Here is a 24,301-nt window from a genome sequence, read left to right as displayed (position 1 = left end):
ATTGTAGCAAATGAAAAGTTTTGGCCATTTGGTCCAAAACTACCAAAATAAAATACAGCAAATTTATAAATATTGGTAAAATGTTACACTGAAAGGGTTAAAAACTTTAAGGCAATTTTAATATGAAGTTAGGGGGTTTAGTACATGCTACGTAAGTGTACAAGAAAATGCCCACGCACGTTTAATAACAATTTCCGTTTGATGTAGTGCCAGCAATATTAGCTTTAAACTGAATTCCGTCGCCGACTAAGCAAAGAAACAGTATTACTGAACTTCATTTTGATAAGTCCAAGGCGAGGTCTTGCGCAAAGGCGTGATTTTTTAAGCATCTTAAAAGTATTTGTGGATCGAGGCTGAAGGAAGGGGCTGGGCAATCATGGCGTCTCCAGTGAAACCTCCATCGCAAGCTGGCTTCACAGCCGAACCAACTGCTCCGTTCCCATGGCCAGGAACAAAGAAGGAGGATAGAGATGAGTCTCTTTTCGACAAAGTTGCTACACTTGGACGAAAAAAGCGAATGAAGGAAGGTATGTAATGGAGTTGTCGAATCTCGGCAACAAACGGGCAACACAAATGTCACTGAGATCCTTGACTCAGAAGGGAGTGCACACACTCAGTAAAGAGATCGTAGGAAATTCTTCAGACTACACGTCACACGTCGTCCAAATATGGCAACAGAAATACGTTGTCCAAAACTCAGTATACTTATCAAAATTGACCGTTTACTGTACATTTAGGCACGGTGTTATTTTACTTTGTGTTGTTTTTGACGTGTGTTAAACCGAGGTCGTCCGAAATTCCATCCATTCCGTGATGCTGAATGTAAACAAACACACAAGTATTCCCCAGTATTCGCCTATGGCTTCGTTTTACACTTTAATGTTACTGAACATTAGTCTATATCGCGTTGTACTCGTAGCTTTTGTCTACACTAACGCCAAGTTTTCTGACGAGAATAGAATTTTGTTTGCCATCCAGTCACTAGATTTGGCAGGAAACGCCCCGTTATAATATACCAAGTTGAACAAATTCTGAAGAATTCGCAATCTTGTTTCAATGTGAAGGATATTTTCCATATGATGTATAGTCGTATGTTTCTGTAAAACATTTGATTGGATGACAGCAATGCTTATGATAAAGCTAAGGTGATTACGTTTATAATAACTGTGTGCCCTGAAATTTGTTGTTGATGAAACATGCCATAGAAATTATCAAGAAGCCTATCCCGCCTGGAGTATTATGTTGCCATATGGAAATGACACATCATATAATTTACCATGTTTTGAGATTTCCTGTGACTCAAATGTTACACTATGATTTGCAGTGTATCCCTCCAACAAATTCATGTCAGGAGTCATTAGACTGTTAAAGGGCCTGTAGCTGTACATATACCTTTTCATGATCTTGTCACTATTTTTGTTGTTCTACTCCCAATAACATGTTGAAACACCCACTATTGAGCTTGTCAGCACAGCATCTACAGTGTTAAACGTGTTGTTTTTGTTTGCATTTGAATTCTAGTCCAGACCAGAATTCACTTGTCAACAATAACAATGTAGTGTACGCATGTACAGATACAGGCGACGATAGGCTGGGTACTGTGTATCTCAACATGCTTTGGGGAGAAGAACAAGAAACTGCAGTTGAATTTACCTACAAAAATGGTGAACAAAAACATAAAAAAGTTACAGCTACAAAACCTTTAACCCTCTGAGCGCTGTAATTTTCTCCCACCAAATTTTAGTGCGAAATTTTACCAATTTTTATGAATTTTTCTGTAATGTTTTGATAATTTTGAACCAAATGGACATCACATTTCATTTGATACAGTTTTTTCACAAAATTTTGGCAAATATCTGAGAAAAATGACTATTTTTTTAATAAAGGGAAGAAAAATAGACTTTAGTGCTCCAAGGGTTAAATTGTGTTCCATACCATGTAGAGGAAGATTTTCATAGAAGGGGGGTCATGGCTGATAGTAATGTAAGGATTTAACCTGTCCACCCCAATTTGCTGTAAAAGGATCCACACTCAATATTCATAACAATATGTTTAGTCCAAACAACAGTGGTGAAAGGGTTAACATAAATACGATGCTAGCAGTGTTGAGAGAAATATGAAACAGTCTGACTCTGAGCCCTGGGCATGATGGTGTAGTTGTTTCATATTTCTTTCACTGAAAAAAGCTCAACCATTTATTTTAAAACAGAACATTTGACTGATCCTATGCATAACACAACAATTCTCGTAATACTTACATAGGCTCTAACTGTAACAATTAAAATATGTGTAAAAATGAATAAAACTTTAATGTTGTGTACATTTCTGACCATAATCTTTGAAGACTGGGTAAATTGTCAGATAAATTTGAGGTCAAAGGTCAAGATGTGTCTTGGTGACAGTGTCATAATAGTGCTTGCCAAGATTCAGTCTGTGTTCATGAGTAATACGAGAAGTAGTATTAACCCTTTTCCTGCCAAGTCCATATTTCACCACCAGGTCAAGATGGTTAAAATAAATGAAACACAACGTATTCCATATGATGTATTTTAACATAATACTGTACATTTGAAGGCTGTTGAAAACATAATACTGTAAAGTTGATTTTTTTTGGACAAAAGATGCTATAACATACCAAGCCAAGTGGGTGAAAATACGTCATGTTTTGGCTCAATACCGCTTTTTACTGACTTGGCTGATGGGGAAGGGATACAGTATTTACTGTCTGGCAGGAAAAGGGTTAAGTGATGCTGAAACAAAATTTAATGAGATTAAAATCTTCATATCATGTTTCTCAGTACTTGCAAGCAGTACAACATATGTAAAGAAAGATGTATACAAGTAGGGTATGTGGTATTCTTTGAATCTAACAGTGAGCAATGGTTGTTACTTTACAGTACCGGGTTATGTCATAGAGTGATATGATATTGTGAGAGTGGGGTTGCAGTACCTCCAGTGTACAGGAAGTTCAGTGACTTCTAAACCATGCAAAAAATAAAAACCTAGTGATACATGCTACAGTTTTGTGGTGGTTTTATGTTCCACTCTCATTTCCTGTATGTACAAATAAACATCAACACAAGAATCACAGCTATGAAAGCCTATACTCCTTGGGTAGGCGTTGTTTTAATGTACATAACAATCCTCTGCATTGGCAAATCTAATCTCACAAAATTTAATTCCTTATGATTCAGTTGGAAAATGAACCGGAAAATACCAACCACATTCAAGCAGATTGGAAGTTTTATGAATTTGTAAAACTTTTTGCATTCAGAAAATTGTATAATACTGAGAATCATTGCAAGTATTTCAAGTTTGATCTTATAAGATTTACAAACTTAAAACTGAAAGAATGACAGTAGTTCATACGTAAATTTTACCAAGGTTCCTGTTTACGTTACAAGAGTTTTGCCAGGGTATACCAATATAGTCATTTAGGGGGACAGTAGAAATGGTAAGCGGTTCCCAAATGAATTAAGTGTGTTCTCAAATTTACGTAAAAACACTGAAATGCAACTGTATTACTTATTCAGAATCTCTCCATTGACATTCACACAAACATATCTCTCATAATTAAAGGGAGAATCAGAACGGAGTCATCAGAACTGCGCATGTGCAAATTTCTTGTTTACAAACAATGTATTCCATATATGATATAAAAATGCATCAAGTCAACATAACAACAACATTTAAATTTTACGATATTCATTGTTGACAAACATGTTTTAAGTTTAACTTTCATCAATCACCAATGTACCCTCGATACAGGGTTTACATCTGTTGTACGGATCCCTGGCAAACTTTGAGCGGAGTTCCGATGACCTCCCTCCCTTAAAAGAGGGAATGCAGGGTATACCATGTACCAGATTTTCTAGCCACAACAGCTTGAAATTGCTTCTGAATGTATCAAAACCATGGCTCTTTCTGCAGTTGCTGATCTTCAAGAAGATGGAAAACACGCCATTGATTCACCTACCACATCTCCAGTATCTCCAGAAATAATACCAGACATATACAATTTGGGTAAGTATCAACGTAGATATTGTGATATCACTCCTTTACTGTGTAGGTTATTATAATTGTACCAAGAAAGAGCTGTCATATTACAGTCCTTTGAGGTGAAGTGCACTTTGGGGATAGATATTTGCACACTCAAATATTAACAATGCTTTTTTCTCTATGGAGGCTCATTTTGAAGCTCTTAATAAAATTTTCACCATCTTATTTTTGTAAAGATCGAAAATTTAATTTTTTCCTATGGAGTTAACATAGGGATGGCAGCCATTTTGAATTTCCATATTGGTAAATTTAAGATAATTGTTTCTCTAGAACAGACAAATTTGCATGGTGGCCCCTGATTTTAATCTTGATTTTTAGAGAGAATGATTGAAGATTTTTTTAGGAAAGTTTGACCAAAGTTTAAGGCTTTCCCTTTCGAGGCACATATACTACCTTAAATCAAACACCATGAAATTCTGTCCAAAGAATATAGTTATGTGGAAAGTATAGCCACAGTAATAATATTAAGTTACATATTGGTGGAAGTTAATGTTTCACGAAGATAATTTTACTTGATCAGGATATTCTTGACTTTTCAGAGGAAAATGAAGAAAGATCACTCATTGAAATTGATTCACGGGATGATTTCAAACTTCGAGAGTTGATAAAGGTAATTGCTTGTTTCATGGACTTTTCAGATGTAGAGATTTGCTTCTTTTAAAAAAAAGTTTGTGTTTCAAGAAAGTGTTAAATGTGAAATGTATAGTCTCAAAATGTAATAAAACCTTTAGTTTCGAAACATGATTCTCTTATAGACTGTATACAATTTATAGTGTAGACAAACATTTCAGTTTTATCACAAGCAAAAATATCTGTATCATTTTGCTTTTGATCACAATTAATTTTAATGTTAATTTATTCATGTATTAGAAAATCCACCAGCCTAAGCTATGGGCTTGTAGTTTTCACAACCGGGCTTGTAGTTTTCTGCTTTTGTATTCCAATAGAGTAATGAAATTATTTGTCTGGTTACTGAAATATGGCAGAAACCCATGCATGGCTGAATGTTTCAGTCAACTATCCCCAGTGGGATCTGAAATTGATTTATCCACCACTTATTTAAATCTCTTGGGAAAAAAAATCCTTCAAGGAAGTCCAGCTGGGAATACTGATTGTGGTGCGTGAATGAGCCCCCTTTTGCCCAGCTATGCAGCTGCATTAGGATACTATGTTCTGTATTGTAGGTATTGCTTGACTGGATCAATGAAGAACTTCAGACTCACAGAATTATCGTCAAAGATATTGAAGAAGACTTATTTGATGGTCAAGTCCTCGGCAAACTTGTCGGTAAGAAGAACAGATGCAAAATAAAAAACTCAGCTTATGAAATCATAGAAAAGATTGGTGTTAGAGGGAGATATCATTTGAAATTAATTATACCGATGTCTTATGGCTCATTTGTTAAACAAATTTTCGCATATCCACTGGATTTACAGGTATACCTACCAGACTGACTGCCTTACTTTATTGACTTCATGTGTAGAGGTGCCTTTATTTGAGTAATGAAAACAAACAAACTCCCTACGATAATGTTGACTTGCAAGCTGGCAGAGTATGGATTCAGATATTGTACTTATCAGCCTATGAAAAAGTGCTTTCTTCTATTGAATGGTTGGCATCACTGTGATTTACTGAACAGAGAGACTTGCAAACATCAAACTTGAAGTTGCTGAGGTGACCCAGTCAGAGGCTGGACAGAAGAAAAAACTGAAAGCTGTCTTAGATGAAGTCAACAAGATACTTAACTTACCAAGATGGCATCAGCAAAAATGGAGTGTTGACAGTAAGTCATTTCAATATATGTATGAGTAGAAAAAAATGTGTACAAATTTAATTTAATATTTATAACTATAATGTGATACTACTGATGATTAGTGTGCACAAACTATAGGATACCAATTAAAAAGATATTCCTGAAGGCCAGTGTTAAATATACTCCACCTCGAACCCCCATGACTCCCTAGGTTACTAGTGATTAATGCGCAACACTTTGTGTTCACTATTCTTTGCTCTTGCCTCTCATGCTCTTAGTAGTATTAAAGTCCTTTACTTCATGCATGGTGCTGTTACAATCCAAAAATCTTGACGTTAGAAAAGCGTAAATGTCGAAACAAGTTGTTCTCCAGAGTTCATTGACATGCTGCTGTAACCCACTGTCCCTGTGTAGAGATCCAGCATTGCCATAGAAATCAATGGGGTTGGATTAAACCATTGTGGTGAAAGGGTGAAAACAAGGGATGCAATTTTCAGCAGGTCATTGGTTTCTAAAGATTGAGTTCCCTGATACCTTTGGTGTTGTTGTGATTGTTTTGTTCATTTATGTGATAAGTGGCCTAAGTGATTCCATTTTGGTACATAGGATGATAAGTTATTGATAACACCTGACTTATAGACAACGATGCAGATATAATGTGTTAATGTTCTCAGAAACGATGACATTGATTCAGAGTTATTTTTAAGGTAGGTTGCACCTTGAAAATGAAAGACAAACTTGCTCAGGCTTTCCTCAAGTAAACATTCAGCCATTCTTTTTTAAAATCAAAAGTAAAATTCTTTGGTCACCATGCAAATGTTTGTACCAGAGACACAATTACCCAACATTTACTGACATTTGAAATTCAAAGTGGCCGCCATCCCTGTGTCATCTCAGTTTGGAAGACAAAATTCCCAATTTCACAAAACTAAGGCAGTGAAACCTTTATTGAATCCATAAGCTTCAAACTGAGCCCCTACAAGTCGTAGGCTAAAAGAATATCGAAAAATTTGCTAGTCCGAATATCCATCCCCGGGCCGCATTCTACCTTCAATACATCCACTAATAGGAGGAGGATAATATGGTACTGTTGTTAACTTAGTGTGTTTTAGTCAGTGAAATAGAATAAGTAAATTCTCAAGTGAAACCTAAAACAAAATAACATCAAAACAACGGTAATTTTGTTATTTTCACAAGAATCATATCAATGAAACTGACTGAGATTTGAACTCTGTAATTTCACTGTCAGACTGGTGTTTGTTGTTTCTTTTCTCCAGGTATTCACTCTAAAAATCTGATTGCTATCCTGCATTTACTGGTTGCCTTGGCGTTTCATTTCAAAGCTCCAATCAGAATTCCAGAACATGTTGCTGTCCAGGTGGTGGTCTTGCAGGTGAGTTGCTGTCAAAAATATATCTGGGCATACCAGTGTTTTTATTAAATGTGACATCCAGGCAAATTTTACCTGGGCTCCCCCAGTCATGGTAGTGGGGTTCCCTACTATATATCAATGCAATCATATTAGGGGACCAGCTATCTACGTTCCTAATCCTCAAAAAAATGCTCCATTTCTTTCAAAATGGTCAGGATCTCTTGCCATGAGTCATCCCTATATCAGTCTGTATAATTTAAGTCTGTATTGATCAAGTAGGTTTCAGTTATATTCATGTCCTCATCGGTATGTGGTACGTACTGTTACTCAGACAAAATTCGCCCTGATTTTAGCTCCCATGTTGTAATGCACAAGTACCAGTTCCAGCTCATGGGACCAGTAGGTATGTGTTGTCTGTATGTATGTCTGTCCACTGTTCAAGAACTGCTGCACATGCCACCTAAGCAGTGTTCTCCACAAGGGGTTTTTGACGGGCGGTGCGCCCGGCTTCTTTTTGTCGCCGCCCACCTTTAATCTCACCCGCCGCCTTTAATCTCGCCCGCCCACCTTTGTTTTCTGTCGCCTAAACTGTTTTCACAGTCAGTTGTCCGAACAATATCTGAAAGCCTATTGAATAAAAATGACAGCAACTGACAACGTCGTGTAATAAAGAGGGACCGTTCACACATCTGTCGGTTTGTTTTGCGACTGCATGCAATCCTCAATGTTCTCCCAGGCCCCGACGGCCCCGATCCTTTATTTTTTCGCCCGATCCTGTTTCATATCCGCCGGCGCCGATACTCTTTAGTAAATGTGGTTGAAGACCTATGTTTCTCAGCGGCGATTTTGTCACGCTCTTATTTCAGCAAGCTTTTCAAGTGTGAAACGGCCGTAGTGCCGATGAACACTGGCTAAGACTTCAATTCAAAAAGCTTGAAATGTGTTAAGCTGCCGACCGTACCGTACAGACACCGTCCATTTCATACAACGGACACGGTACACTCGAAGGCTCGGTGTTGCATTTTTGCCAGCGGACACTCAGTCAAAGCATCTATGCTATTGTCAACTGCCATTGCCGCCAATGTCTCGTACTTGTAAGGATCCGAAGGTCAGGAAAAGTGATTTCGATCAGATCTGGCTAAAATCGTACGATTGGTTGAGACAAATATCAGATGCAATAAAGTATGGTACTTCGCGTGCTCAGGTCGTTGCGTTTCCGAGCCAAGTTAGCCATTTTGAGATCCGTGTACGTCCACATGACGTTGAAGTCCATGTATGTCATTTCCTGTCACGCATTCGTAACTTGCATGGATTCATTCGATTGACTTTGAGAAGCAGTTGCGTTTGATCAAGTTTCAAAATCCGTGACCGTTTTAAAATATCAAAGGCACAATGAAATGAAGTAAAAAGAAACTGCAAGAGCTAAAATCATCATTCGTGTGATCATCCGAATACAGCAGCTATGTACCGTACATACGGTTCTGTAGGCTTACTGTATAGTTCAAAGGTCGCGTGTGATCGAGATCTAGTGCGCCAGCGTGCTCCACACAAACATGCATGGCAGCCTACGCCGCGCAGTTGTCGAAGTTTTGTACGTTTGCCGAACTAAGAGTCGATGAAATTTCAAATCTTTCTCTTGGAAATACTTGGTATCATTTTTTTCGGGCCTCCCTTTATTATGAATTGAGTTTTAAAGTCAACGTATGTTTCTCTGCAGGCATGCTCCGCTGACTCCGCATTGTAACTTAGTGCATTATTCAGTCCCGTGTCAACTTGTCATGGACGTAAAAAAAAGACGTTCATGGCTTTACCAATCCGGCTACAGACAAACATATAGTAACAGAGGGTCACATGAAAACGTGCCACCATTTGCCACCGATTATTTCGAACACTGATTACTTCTCATGTAGGCCTACTTTTGAATTTTCATGTTGGTATTGTGCAATATATTTACTAAATTGTGTATTGTTTGTATTAGTTCAATGTGTTTTTTTTCACTTTTGACGTTTTATTATTTATTTAAAGTAAATACCGGTAGACAGGATTTAAATGTAAAAATAAATTGTATAGCTTGCCATTAATCACTGCTGAATGGAGAAAAATATTGAGAATGTCAGAAGTATATCTCATCACTGGAGTGCCTTGTGAATAGCCCTGGTGATATGTAAATTGTATGCAAATATTATGCAAATACATATGCTAATTAGCCGCCCGCCTTTAATTTCATTTGTGGAGAACACTGCCACCTATAAGCATTTGGTGCATAAAAGCACTCCCGATTTTAGGATAAAAATTTCCTAAGATGAAAATTTTACCTGTCTGCCATCAGAAGTCATGTATTCACATCGTTCTCAATGGGTGCATTAGGCCTATATACAGGGAAATGAATTCGTTAGACTGGCCAGGTTACAGCACAGTGAAATCATATTGATATCAAATGTCTGATTGTGTTACCAGTATCTTGGCTTTCCACTTGTCATGAATTTCAAGACATAATCAAGGACATGATTTCAGAGTATGATTCAGAAACATGCTTCCAATGAGCATTTGTGTCGCAATAAATTATCTGTGCCCGTTTTGAAATCACAGAAAAAAGATGGTATGCTGCATACAAGACACGTCACTGAAGAAATCACTTCAACAAATGAGTGAGTATAAAAAACCTCATGAGATATACGTCAGAGTAAACTGTCCTTTTATATAACTGCCAGTACCACAACTTAATATGGATGGATCTGTATGATTCTTCTTTAGCATCTTAAAAGTTCCTTGTACTTTATAATAATAATAATAAAAAATTAATAACATTTACTGCTTAAAAAATGCCCTCCATTTAAAACGACATCTCAAGGCACTGTACAGTACTGAACATTAATAAAATAACACAAACACATTTAAAAAGATGTGTTTTTGCACAAGATTGAAAACTATAAAACCTGATTTCTGGTTGAAGCCTATTCCACAGCTGAGGGACACAAATAGAAAATGATCTGCTACCATAAACGAGGTTTTGCCTAATGACTGGTGTAAACTGAGTGCACCTTCAGCAGTAGACCAAAGTTGTGTAGTGTTGTTTAAAACCTTGAAAATTAGACCAAAATAAAATCTTAAATTTGTAAAATTTATAAATATGCTCCATTCCATTTCTTTATTGTTGGCTTGAAACCTTCCTTACAAGTGTTAAATTTAATCGTAGAGGATGGTAATACTGTATTTTAAATGTGCCAAATCCATACTTGGGACAAAGTCATAAAAAGTCAAAAGTATTGTACTGATAAATTATTCCAATATTTACTTTCAGTGCAATTGGAGGTCGTTTTGGTAAGTTTACATGCTTCTCATATCTTTATTTTTAAATTTCAAAAATAAATGTTGATTCCAGAGATTGTCACATTGACTGGTTGGTACGGTAGTTCACTCTTTTTATCAAGTATCAAGTTGATATTCTAAAACTTTGACCCTGCCAACCATGCCTTAAAGTACAGTATTGAGAAACAAATACACTGTACCTGGTCAGGAAAATGATTTTGAAACATGCACTAAATGTTTTCAAAGTGAAAAGCTTAATATTCTTGAAGGACAAATGTCTGAACATAGTGTTTTACCAAGAGTAGTGGCATTTGGTCCAGTGTATCCACTAAGTGGATGTAATGCAAATTGTAAAATGCTATTTTACCAAATGTGCTGACAATGGATAGCAGTAGGCCAAACCCGGAATTCGAATCGACCACAGTACAAACAAAGCCATGTGCACAAACGCGCATAGACGTACGTGTATTTCCATACGTGTTAGTACACATGTGGGCTTGTTTGTACCGGCATCACATGATTATCTGGGCGTACTAAGTCTGTAGAACGCATCGCATCCTTGTTATTCTTGAGTAGACCCATTGTCATGTGGTTATATCTTTCAAGAGATGTCACAGGACCCATCAGCAGGAATATTCAAAACACGATACGTGCTCATCAGTATCTCTTTTGTTTGATTTGATGTGCATCAACCTGTACTGTAAAGATATATGACATGCAAAGAACTGATTATATCCGATGTATTGCTTCAATAACTCCTTGCCCATGTTTGCTTTTTACAGAACGTGATGCATTTGATACCTTATTTGACCATGCACCAGACAAGCTAAGTGTTGTGAAAAAGGTAATATGAAGTGTTCTTGTATTGTTAATATGCAGTCTTTCCATTATTAACCTTTTGAGTGCTTGAATTATTCTCACTCAACAGTTTTCTAATTTTTTTTTGAATTTTTCTGTAATTTTTTTTATTATTTTTACCAATGGACATAACTTTTCTCTGATTACAGTTTTTGAGCAAATTTGGAGGAAAATCTGAAAAAAAAAATTGTGTAACTGAAAAAAAAATATCTGCATCATATTTTATATAGGTAACAAAAATTGACTTTTTGCCCTAAAAGCATTAATTTATAGAAAGAAGGGCTAAGAGCCAAACAAATGGATGTATTTGATGTAGTCTGCATCAGGAGTATACTCATGTTAATTCTATACAATCAGTAACATGTCACTTCTTGACCCTGTTATCAAATTCAGTCAGCTGCCAAGGAAGCTAAACTCTGGGTTTTCAGAAGACCAGATTCAAATCTTTTACTTGTTTGTAATATACTAAGATGTGTCCATACTCTCCTTTTTCAGTCTTTGATAACCTTTGTGAATAAACATCTCAATAAAATCAACCTAGAAGTGACAGATTTGGATACCCAGGTAAGCTTCTAATTGGATATTTGTTTTCTTATTCTAACCTGAATTTTGATAAATAATTCCTCCCGTAAATATAAAGTACTGGTACATGTAATGCAACCTTTTCTGGAATTTTGGCTTCAAAATTGGTCAAGCTTTATCATGAAAGCTGTAGGACTTTTAACCATCCGTTTAAGGTGGTACATGCCTAGAAAGTGAAAGACTTTTGCTCAAACTTTCCTCAATAAAACTTTCAACCACTCTTACCAAATCAAGAATAAAAATAAGGGATCACCGTGCAAAGTTTGGTACTAGAGAAACAAATTATCCAATATTTACCGATATTTGAAATTCAAAACGGCTGCCATACCCGTGATAATTCTATTGGCAAAAATTAAATTTTCGATTTTCAAAAAAACTAAGACGTTGAAAACTGTACTTATCCCAAGAGCTTTAAAATGAGACCCCACAAGTGGAAATTATTGGAAAAATTTGAACATCTGAATGTCTCTCCCCGAGGCACATTCAATATTTTCATGATCTTTGTAGTCAAAAAACCAATTACCAAAGTGGAATGGCTTTTTCGGCTCAAAGTAGACTCTTCAATATTCTTATAGTCTTTAGTACAACGTAATATTATTAAAGGGGAAATTTACCCAGACTTTCTTAGGTAATCAGGTCGTTATTTAGTGAAAAATAAACAAAATAGCGTTGGTTTCATTCACTTTCACTTGCGCGTATTAGCGCAGTGGCCACAAGCTGAACGCACGGAAACCGGAAGTGACGTATCAAACTTACTAGTCACAGCGGGTTCAAAGCGAGGTCACTTATGACCAAGCTCTTCTACGCCAAGTAGAGTACGCGTACACGGTACTCAAACCTCAGCGCTCGACTAAAAAGCATAATGGCGAAGATATTCGGTAATAACTTCAAACCTGAACGAGCAATCGATGATTCAAGACTGACATCGTCAGAAAGTTACAGCGACTCGAGTTCGGAAAGTGACTATTCTAGCTCCGATGACGAAGTTCAAATTACTCTCGGCGATCAATCATGCCTGTCATTGTCAACCCAATCGCTGTGAAATCATGCCGACACCGAAGTAATGCCAATGCTCTAAAGAGATCGACATTAATTCTAAAAGTGCGAGCATTTTTAATGTGTTACAGAACACCTCGATGTAGCCATGATAAGTCTAGAACCAGCGGTCCTGTCTACAGCGTTCCGTTTCTAGTGCCTGAGCGTACGCACAGTCCCATATGTACAAGCAAAGCACTTGGGGCTGGATATGACCCGGGCAGTTTTCTTTTAGGCTAGTAGTTCAGTAGTTGGACTTGCAACTTTCGATAAAGCAGTCCTTCTCAAAGTGGTATTCGCAGAAAACTTTATTTCTGCTCGACTTTAACATCGACACCGAGTGCTTGGCCCCTATATTCTGTAGCCATTCTATATACACTGTAAGTGTGCAGCTTACAGTTACACACGTCGACTGCTTCAATGACCAAGTTTACGACGTCACTTCCGGTATTTTAGTACACCGCTGTTTGTTAGCCAGTGAGTGAAAGTGAATAAAATCGACTCGAAAGCCTTTCAATGACCATATCAGTTTAATATGCAAAATTAATTTTCAGGGTAAATTTCCCCTTTAAGCATGTGAAGTACACAGTAGTGAAAAGCTAGGAATGTGAGAGCATATACCTAAATATTTGAAAGTATAAATCTTGATGTGAATTATATTATCACTGAATATATTCCATGAGAAAGAAGTGGAAATCAAAGTACCCATTTACTTTTCAGTTCTGTGATGGTGTTTATCTTGTCTTACTGATGGGTTTGCTGGAAGGTTATTTTGTACCTCTGTACTGCTATCACCTCACACCAACGACATTTGAACACAAGGTATGTACTTAGCCATCTTACCATTCCTGTAGCAGTAATATTGAATGGTTCTATTCTGGAATAAACGGAGGCGATGTGTTCTACAGACTCAGTATGTGCAAAAGATCATGTGATGGCGGTACAAACAAACCCATGTGTACAAAAGCATGTGTGAAAATACACGGGTTTTGCACACATGGGTTTGTTTGTACCATGGTCCATTTGAATTGACGTATTACGATCAATGCATTGCCTGCATTCACTCAGAACCAAATGTCTTTACACCCATTGTGGCATCAGCTTGATATATTTGAACTTTGACCCTGCCTACCATGCCTCAAGAACTCTATGAGCACATTATACAATAGCAGTTACATTAACATTCCAAAAATCTTAAATCTACATCAGTATCAACTTTTTTTTTTCGTACCAGGTTCACAACGTACAGTTTGCGTTAGAGTTGATGCATGATGCTGGATTGCCAAAGGCCAAGGCAAGACCTGAAGGTAGGTACAGAGACAAATCAGATCTGTAGAAATTGAGACAGAACATCCATTTCCTTCAAACCTGAAAAGAGATTACTTTCCATCGGAAATTTAATATTGGCATACACTATCACACAACCACTATCATGAAAATACACCCTCAGTCATACAAACAGTGATGTACATTCAGTCACAAATACTATTGCATAAGTACATTTTATCATATACACAGACAACCATGCACAGACAGTGACACAAACAGTCACACAGATACACTCTTCATCACTACACACACACAGCCACACACACGAACATGTAGAAACCACACACAACCAGTTACACAGGTATGTTTACTTTACACACACAGTCAGACACACAATCAGACAGAGATGGTCTGACATACACAAACATACAGTAAACACAAACATGTAATCACGCAAACGATGTCACATACACAAAATTAACAGCTACACACAAACAGTAATACACAAATACTATCACACAAATACACATACACCCAGTCATATAAACAAACATGTACACACCTACAATTACACACAAACTCATCTAAAATACACAAACCAAGTCACACACAATTACACAAGCACTGTCACACAAATGCACCATACGCCCAGTCATACACGCAAACAGCTACACACACACACACATACACACACATGAAATAGGTCTTGCCCATTCAATTATACACAAACAGTACTAGTGGTGGTTTAAATATGACAGTGATTATAATCACCCCATCATTGTCTGTTTGTGGTGCCTGTAGTGACTATTAAACTTACAGAATATTATGAATCATCAGATCACACGATCCCTATGGTGATAGGTTATCTATATTTACAGGAGTTTTTCATATTCTCTTTATCCCAGTGCCATTGATTTACTTTAAATTCTCTCCTCATTATGACTTTACATCTATTTCGTCTTTGTCCTGTTATGTATTTAATTTGCCATTTATATTTATGTTCTTTATACATATGATTTACTATTGCTCACTCTTACATTTGAAATTTGTCATATAGGTACAGAGTATTTTCTTAAAAGATGATGATGTCATATCAAAGCATAGTGATATCGAAAACATTTTAACAACATGCTGAAAATTGTCATATCACATACCGGAGAAAATCTAACTCAATTTGAATCTTTTGAGTGCTAAAGTCAATTTTTGTTGCCTTTATAAAGTACATCCAGTCAGTTTTTTCAGATGTTTCCAAAAATTTGATAAAAAACTGTAATCAATGCTGTGTGATGTCCATTGGTCCAAAATTATCAAAGATTTTACAGAAAAATTCACGAAAATTGGTAAATGTTGCACTAAAATTTCGATGAGAAAATATTTACAACTTACAAGGGTTAAATCTTCACTCAGTATTGGTACAGCAAATATATAAATACATTGACTCTAAATTTTGCAGATTTGGCACAATGCCTGCACTAATGTATTAATTGATATGAAAACTGTGTATAATTTTGATACATATGACATTTGAGGTAGCAAGATACAAGATAACAGACAAATACACAGTAAACTCCAAAAGTGTTGTTTTCAGGAATCTTTATGATTTTTCAGTTTTCTCATGTTCTCATTTTTCAACCACAAGCTCCTAGTATTGGCTTTAAAATATTTTCCTTCTCTGAATAGCAAAATTTAAAGCCCCCACTCAATTATCAGATTTATCTAATATAAATATTAGTTACTCAATGAAATATTCAATGGAAAACAAAAGAATGACAAACTATTAATGGGCTTTTGACACATTCGCTAATGTGAGAACCTGGGATTGAGAAGGGCCCCTTTAAGGAAAATTAAAATTGCATATTATTTTATGGAAGTTTCTGATTTGTCAACTTTAATGATAAACAATCATCACAGAGAGATGGTGATGATCTAGTCTTGTAAATTACATCAACTGATGCAAGCTTCATTAAGAATGATTTTGCCATCTCCATCACTTGTTTTGCTTCTGGACTGAAAGATTCAGTCTTGTGCAGGTATTCTGTTACCTCTGACCCTGTCAAAGGTCAGAGCGCCCTCACATGACTTCATCTTTCAATCTACATATCCTTATGTTCTTGGTATATAAGCCTGGATTTTTTTAATTTCTGTTATTGATTATTCTTTCATATTAATTTCTTCCTTCCTTCATTTCCCCAGATATCGCACAACTCCATGTCAAATCCACTATGAGAATTCTCTACAACATTTTCACCAAATATAAGCAACTGTCTTGAACTTTGACCTCTGACCTGCCCTTTCTCTCTCATCAGGTTTACTATTACCCTTTTCTGTTTTGTTATTTCAGTTCTTGCATGAGATTTCAGTGTGCCTTTGTCCCACTTTGCAGACTTCCTCATTTGTAAATTCTACTTTTTGAATGGTTTTCCTCTATATTTTGTAGCTGTATATTTTTGTTGCAGTCTCTTTTTCAAAACCTTTTTACCCTGTTTTCCCTGCTTCTTAAAATCTATCCGACATTATTGTCTTATTGGTCTGTGTCCATATTCCATGTCCCAGTCTACTTCAAAATGCTCATAAGACGGGGTTAAACATCAGCTCTTCCACCTATGTGAATAATGAACACCATCTGTTACTCTGATAAAAACAGATCATTTGAATCCTGTAGGATCATCATGTGAATAAAAACTGTCTGTAGGGTTGCTATAGGATTTCTTCAAGATACAGGTGGAACTACTTTCAAACCTCCTAAAGGGTTCTCAGTTGATTCCTATAGACCTTCGTTTCACAGGATTCCCAGTGGGATATTTGAAGTCCTAGAACCTCTTTGAGTACAAGTAATTCAAAAAACTATATTGATGGAATTTGATTCTATTTCCTGTTGACCCAGCTTCAAAGACATGTGGTATAGCAACAACAAAGTTTTCTTGGAGGTGATGAATTTGATACAATTCCTCCAAAGTACATTTTCAAAAGATGTATTGAAAGTTAAAGAACGGGACATGGACACGGACACAACCACCAGTGGGAAAAAGGGGTCAATAGGTTATTATCGAAGCCAGGACAACCTCACATGTTACACGCATTTTGATTAGATAGCACTTGCCCTAACAATGCGATGCAGCTTATCAGTAGCCAATCAGCTTCAGCTTTCTTAGCATATGGCTGTGACAGTGATACCGATTGGTTGGTTATCTGTCACAGTTTTGAATGAGAACCGATGGCAATAGCTCTTAATATTACCATACTATACAGCATGTGTGGAGTAGCTTTTGTGCATGAATGAAGTCTGCAGCTTTTTTCCATTCATGATCATTATGTCTTGTAGCAAATATATCACAGTTTGGCTTAACAACCAAGGTGATGCCTGTAGCAGAGATATTGCTGCAGTTTTCCAGAATTTTCTGATTTTACAAATCTTAACTTTGGACAAGTCCAATCCAAATTGTGATAGTGGTCGGTCATGTACCAGTTTGTGTGCACTGAACATTTTCACTGGTGTTTGATATGTGATCTTTTGTGTTTAGATGTAGTAGTTAAGACTTTTTTCACATCAAGACAGAGAAATTAAAAATGTGATTGCTCACATTATTACAATATGGAATACAATTTGCTTTCTCAGGGGAAGCTATGAATATTGCCCAGAGCTCACATTTGTAGTGCTGCAGTTTGAGGGCGCTGTTCACATGCCAAAGCATGTCCAGCTGCTGCTGTCTAGATAAAGCCATAGGGGCAATACTTTCCTGGAAACGCAAAAATATCTGTTATTTAACTCAAAATAAGGTTAATCATTCCAGAAGCATATTTGTGTTTGTGGAGAGATAACGTTAGAATCATCAAACCAGTGATGTGATATTTGAAGAAAAATTTCTGAGGTTAGTTGGTGTACAAACGTCATTTCCTGACTCATTCAGTGGAATGTTATCAGTGAAAAATCTTTCATGGCCAGTGTGCAAGGAGGTACTTGATATTCTAAGAAGTGGTCAATGGGTCAAGGGATTCAACTTTTGTTTGAGAAAATGATAGCAGAAATTTTAATTCATGGGAGTGAAATTACAGCGGTCTGGTTTCTTTGCTCATTACTGTTTACCAATGTTTACCAACTATATTGTTTCATTTTGACTAACTTTGCACGTTTTTCAACTTCTTTAAATAAAACAAGGTACTGGGAAATTCTCTGCTGTTGCCAACTTGATATGGCAAGACTGGGAAACACTGGGCCTACTTTGAAACAGTTTTACAAATCAACACATTTCTAGGGGGTACAATTGCTTCAAAAAACTATTTTGAAACCCCTCAGACAACCCAGTTTTCATAATGGAGTTTTGGTCCACTGGGCTTCAGATGCACCCTGAAAATACCAGAACATTTCTTCTGTGACATTAAGATAGTACACGCCTTGAAAATGACAGACTTAAGCTTTTGCTGAAACTTTCCTCAGTGAAACTTTCAACCATTCTCTCAAAAAATCGGGAAGAAAACTGAAGGGAAACTATATAGAGAAACAAATTAACTAACATTTACCTATATTTGAAATTCAAAATGGCCGCCATCCCTGTGTTAACTCAATGGGGAAACTAAAATTTTTGATTATCAAAAAACTGGACGGTGAAAATTTTTCTTGCTCCCAGAGCTTTAAACTGCTCCACCACTCCCCCATAAGTGGTAGATTAAAAAAGAATTGTAAAAATGTGAACAAGTTTGTGCTTCAATTAAGTGTTGTTCAATTTCACCCTGTTAGCTTGTTTCATAAACAACCTAATTGCCATGCTCCTTGATATAGTTTCATTGGAAAGTTTGTTGCCAAGGGAAACGTGACTAATGAAAATTTTTTTCGATAGGAAAAGAACAAAATAGTAGAAGCAGATAACCTAGCAGAGATTATATCACCATGGTTACAGCTTTGAGTCAAGGGCTACTGAGCTGTTACCATGGTGATGGCAGTATGAAATGTGAATATTGTTGAATTAATGAAAGATCAGTATCTGATTTTAATAATTGTAATACAGAAATCAAGACCTTTTCATTAGTTTACTGGTTGCCTTGACCTTTGAATATTACATATAATTTTTAGCTCCCATGTTGCCATGTGTACCATATACAGCAATAAAGGAGGCATTTTTACTGTCGTTTTTGTTATTAAAAATGATGATTCCTGTTTCTTTGTAAATTGTTTTGAAATGCAAAGTGATAAGCTCTTCCTTGACAATAGAATGCAGTGTGTATGAAATGTTGTTTATTGTTGACAAATAAATTTAGTCTGGACTTAAATTCAGATGTCAACTTTTGCATTCGACATTGCACACATAAAAAGGTGTGTCGACAAGTTGCATGGTGGACATTTTGACATAGTTTTGGCAGTGCAACAAGAACTCTGTCATTGTCAAAGCAAAAATACTGGAAATAAGTTCAATACTCATAGCAAATAGAGCTTTAAAAACAAGAGTAATGCCATTGTCACAGTCACTCCTAAGCTCACATAGTGTATACAATAAATCAATTTGTTTCGTTTGTTGCATTTCAGTGAATGGCAGGTGACTAGCTTTGATTATGATGTTGTGTTTCATAAAAAGTATACTGGTATGTCTGGACATATTCAAAACTGACTGTGTAGATGTATCAAATGCCCCATTCATGTGTCGTGCCATAGTAGCCGTTAGAACGGCATGCCTTCAGTCGTCAATATTTCTGTTAGGTCATGAAGGGGTCAAATCTGAGGTCATGGAAGGGTCTGGTCACTGAAGGGTCAAGTGTGAGATCATGAATGGGTTGGGTCATCAGAGAGTCATGTGTTTTGTTAGGTCATGAATAGTCAGGTCATTGAACTCAGTTACACTGAAGGCATTTACAAGGTCTAGTCACTGAATGGTCAGTTTGATGATAGCAACAAGGAACTGGGCATCTTTTCCGATCTCAGCATACTTTTCTTTCTATTAAATGTTTGTTGATGTTGACTCAGTGAGTTTGGTCAGAGGTTGATCAGGAAAATGTGACATAATTTGAATCCAACTTGGTTTGGTATCTGTACTGTTACAAGGATGATGGAATTTCACAGGTGTATTTTCTTTCTATAAATATGTACATGAATGTTGAAATTACATCAAAACAGTTTAAGATAACGCTGTCGTATAACGCAAGCTGAACAGTCAGGAACAGCCAATAAAGTTGCTGCAGTATATAGAAATGATAATTTTTCAGAGTAGTTAAATGCTATATGGACGAAGAATTTGATCAAGGCAGTTCCTAGTCATGGTAGTGGACAAGACTTGAGAAACATATTTTGCATTGCAAAGTTACTGATGAAGGTGTCATTTTTTCTTGTACATGATAGAATTATGCATGAACTTTGCTGACATACAAGTCATCATTTTGCACATTGCACAATTTGACGTTACACTAATAGTACAGAGTTTATTCACTGCTAATGAATGTATGTAACTCTATACTAACCTTACAACAATTATCTTTCTTATTTGTTGATACGTGTCATTTCTTTCTCATTACAGATGTGGTAAACTTGGACTTGAAGTCTACGCTGAGAGTGCTTTATAATCTTTTTACAAAATATAAACATTTAGGATAGAAACTGTTGAATCATTTGTAAACTATTAAAACTATAGTATGAAAGAATTTTCAGAGCATTTTTGAGTCTTATAGTTTGATAAATAACCCTTGAAAGCCAAATTCAATTTTTGTCACCTTTATAAAATTTTTTCAGATTTTTTCCAAAATGTTGATCAAAAACTGTAGCCAATGAAAAGTGATATCCATTTGGTCCAAAATCGTCAAAAGATTTACAGAATAATTCATAAAAATTGGTAAAATTTTGGCGGGAAAAATTACAGCTTTTAAGGGATTAAGTTACCTGTACACATCATGTCTTCCAATTATTGAGTTGTGGTGTCACAAGAATGCCTCATTTTTAATTGTATAGTTTTAACTTTGATATGCAAAAGAAAGTATTAAATAAAATTGATCATGTAAAGCGTATGTAAGAGAGTACCATGCTCTTCCTTGTGTAGATTTTCCAGCTTTTCCTAGTGTTTCTATGAAAGTAATATGTGATATTTATTAATATCATGCGTAGTGACATATTTGCAGATCACTTTTTTCTTGCCAAAGTCACTGCCTATATTTTTTCAACATTGTGTACATTCATTTAATATCATCAGTAAATGTATTAAAGAAACTTTGTTTTTTATCAGCCATATTTTTAGTATAGGTTTAAACGAAGTCAGAATGATAAGTGAACGTTGCAACTTCTGGTATAAAAACACTGATTTCATCTAGTATGCGTTACTGCAACATCTATACAGCAAACGGCATTGTAAAGAGTGTTTTTTAACTTAGATAGTTTCAAAGACCGGTATATAATATCAAAAGAATGTTAGTATGAACACTTTAAGGTGCTTGCACAGGTACAACAGATAAGTTAAGTCATGAAATGCATCTAAATACCATGGTAACGTGTTTGTAATTACCATAGCGACATCCAATGAACTGCATAAAGGAAAGCTTGCTGATATCTGAACAAAGAGCAAGTGATTTATTTTCTAGGTGCATTGTCAAGGGCATGTAGCCAAGAATTGTTGATATTGAATCCTTTCCATGAATCACAAAGACAACGTCAGTAACACTAGACATGTTCCTGTGTTTCTTGTGTGTCTAAATCCTAGTGACTGTAACGATAGGAAAAATTTAATATCCTACACTGCAGAGTCATTATTGTGAAAGTCGTTATGATTAATGTCTTGATTCTGGTTAGATATTACAAATATTACAACCAGATGAGAGTATGTGCCAGTTTTCTCATACTTTTATGATCAATTTTGCCAATTATGAAGATCTTATAATCGTAAAAACATCTGAATATGAGCTGGCCTTCTTTGGAAAAACAGCTAGCATATTGTTGCTCTCTCTAAAAATTCAAAATGATATCTGGTGTGATATCAATGTTTTTATTTCTTGATATATGAATTTCATGCATTTACAAAACTACTGTACCATATTTAGGATGCAAAATTCTGTGATTATTCTAAAAAGAAGTGTTTTTGTCATGGGAAATTGACTGATTGATGGTGATGGGTGTACGTTCATGGTCATTTTATAAGTATCAACATTTGCTTTGGTTTATCAAAGCAATTGTATTCAGAAAACAAATATTACAATGGCCAGCAAGCCATGTACCAACACTTTTTCTTATTTGTAAAGTTCATTAATGTACCCCATTGCCAGTAACTCATGTAATGTTTGATGGTCTAAATGTCATAGAAATCAGCTGGAGTCCTAAATATGCAGGCAATTATGAAAAATTTAAAAATATGAGCGTTCTCATTTCGTGATCAGTAATTATTACACTATTTGGCTAACTTTACAATTGTTCAAAATTCGACAACTCATATTATTTTTGTTTTGCAATAAAAGTATTACATATTCAGTATTGCAGTTTGTGTCTTGACCATTAACTCAGTTTATAAAGTCAATTGTCTGTTGGCAGTATGGCTTAATGTTTGTGTTTGTGATTGTGTGTGTGTGTTTGTGTGTGTGTGTGTATATGTGTGTATGTATGTATGTATGTATGTATGTACGCATGTATCTGTCCATCTATCTACCTCTGTATCATGGTATGCTACCTCAGCATTCTCAAGATGGATGTACCGTATGATATGATATTTCACAATAAATTAAATATGTTTATAATAATACTTTGTTTAAAACCAAAATCTACAGACTGGAGATCTTTGATATTTGGTGACAAAATTCTTCATAGGTGTGTAGATATTAAAACAATATTAAAATGTTACTCATAAAACTCAAAATAAGATATTGTGACCAGAGTGATGAGGTGATAAGATATTTTTTACAGTAGGACAATAACTTCCATAGTCAAACAGTATCAATTTAAGTATATCATGTGTTTTAATATATTGGCTATGTTGACAAGTCAAATACAGGGTATTTCAACATTCAACATTCTTTAAGAGGTGCAGCCATTTTGTTACAGATGAACATTTTTGCCATGAAGTAAAAGACTATTTCATTGAATTTATGGAATTCCAGTAATTTTCTAAAAAAAGTCTTAGAAATTGTGATGTTAACCAATTACAAGGGGATAGCAAGTCAACAATTATACATATGTTTTATATTCTGCTTGTGGTCAAATAATTGTAGCTACATTGGTCTTGATAAATTGCATTTGGGATTTCAAAAACTTGAAAACCCATTGATTGAATTTATCCATTAAGCAGATTAACATGGCCCAAGGGATCATCTGTATCAAAGAGACAATGCAGACTTTTTTCGGCAGATAAATACAACAGAAGAAATAATTTGAAGCTTCATCTAATTATACACTAATGATTTGGGTTGACGTTGCCTCACTCTCCAGCCAGGAAATCACTTGCATTCCAGTGATTCTCTTCTCAGTATCCTAGCAACAGCGCCTAGCAACCGAAATCAATGATAAGCTTGTATAACGTGCCTGAACGTTCTGTCAATCAAAGTCTGCTATTCTCCAAGAAGTCACCCAGTGGCATCGTCATGTTGCCATGGCAACATAGTTTTCATCTGATGTGGATGATTGGATGTGCATCAGTCATCGGAAGATCAAATAACTCAGGTTAGAGGTTAGCAGGCACTCATATACCCAGCTCTAAATGCATGTTAACCCTTTCACTACAATGGTTTGGCCAAAACCCATTGTTATCAATGGTAATTGTGGACCTGTTTACAGGGAATTGGGGGTGAACAGGTTAATAAATACCACTACCTGCATTGTTTTGAAAATGTACATAAAGATACCTTTACACAATTATATATATATATATATATATATATATATATATATATATATATATATATACCGGTATAAATCAAGTAATGCAATCAATATTTCAGCATATCACTATCTTCCTATCTGTCAAAAATAGGAATGACATACATGAATGCATGAAAATTGTCAAATATTTGATCAATTTTATCAGTTAGACCAAATAAAGTATACATGTGTTTCCAATTCAAACCCTCCAACCTTAAACTTTGTTTATAATTTTCAAAATCAGCCATGATTT

General features: G+C 35.8%; 1 protein-coding gene across 2 annotated transcripts; it reads left to right on the top strand.

The window, feature by feature from the left end:
• Positions 1-130: 130 nt before the first annotated feature.
• LOC139121543 (beta-parvin-like) lies at positions 131-22,673 on the top strand. Of its 2 annotated transcripts, XM_070686544.1 has the most exons (14): positions 131-527; positions 3,931-4,023; positions 4,599-4,669; positions 5,244-5,346; positions 5,699-5,842; positions 7,090-7,205; positions 9,774-9,832; positions 10,486-10,505; positions 11,276-11,337; positions 11,847-11,915; positions 13,689-13,790; positions 14,203-14,275; positions 16,431-16,543; positions 20,738-22,673. In XM_070686544.1, the coding sequence occupies exons 1-13, from the start codon at positions 377-379 to the stop codon at positions 16,505-16,507; spliced, it is 1,140 nt and encodes a 379-aa protein (XP_070542645.1). In that variant the 5' UTR covers positions 131-376; the 3' UTR covers positions 16,508-16,543; positions 20,738-22,673. The 2 variants fall into 2 exon arrangements, with proteins under 2 accessions (XP_070542645.1, XP_070542635.1); XM_070686534.1 differs by lacking the exon at positions 16,431-16,543 and having other exon boundaries at positions 142-527.
• Positions 22,674-24,301: the final 1,628 nt, after the last annotated feature.

Source organism: Ptychodera flava, chromosome 2 (genome assembly GCF_041260155.1).
Source record: "Ptychodera flava strain L36383 chromosome 2, AS_Pfla_20210202, whole genome shotgun sequence".
NCBI lineage: Eukaryota > Metazoa > Hemichordata > Enteropneusta > Ptychoderidae > Ptychodera > Ptychodera flava.
This window is presented reverse-complemented; position numbering and strand designations above follow the sequence as displayed.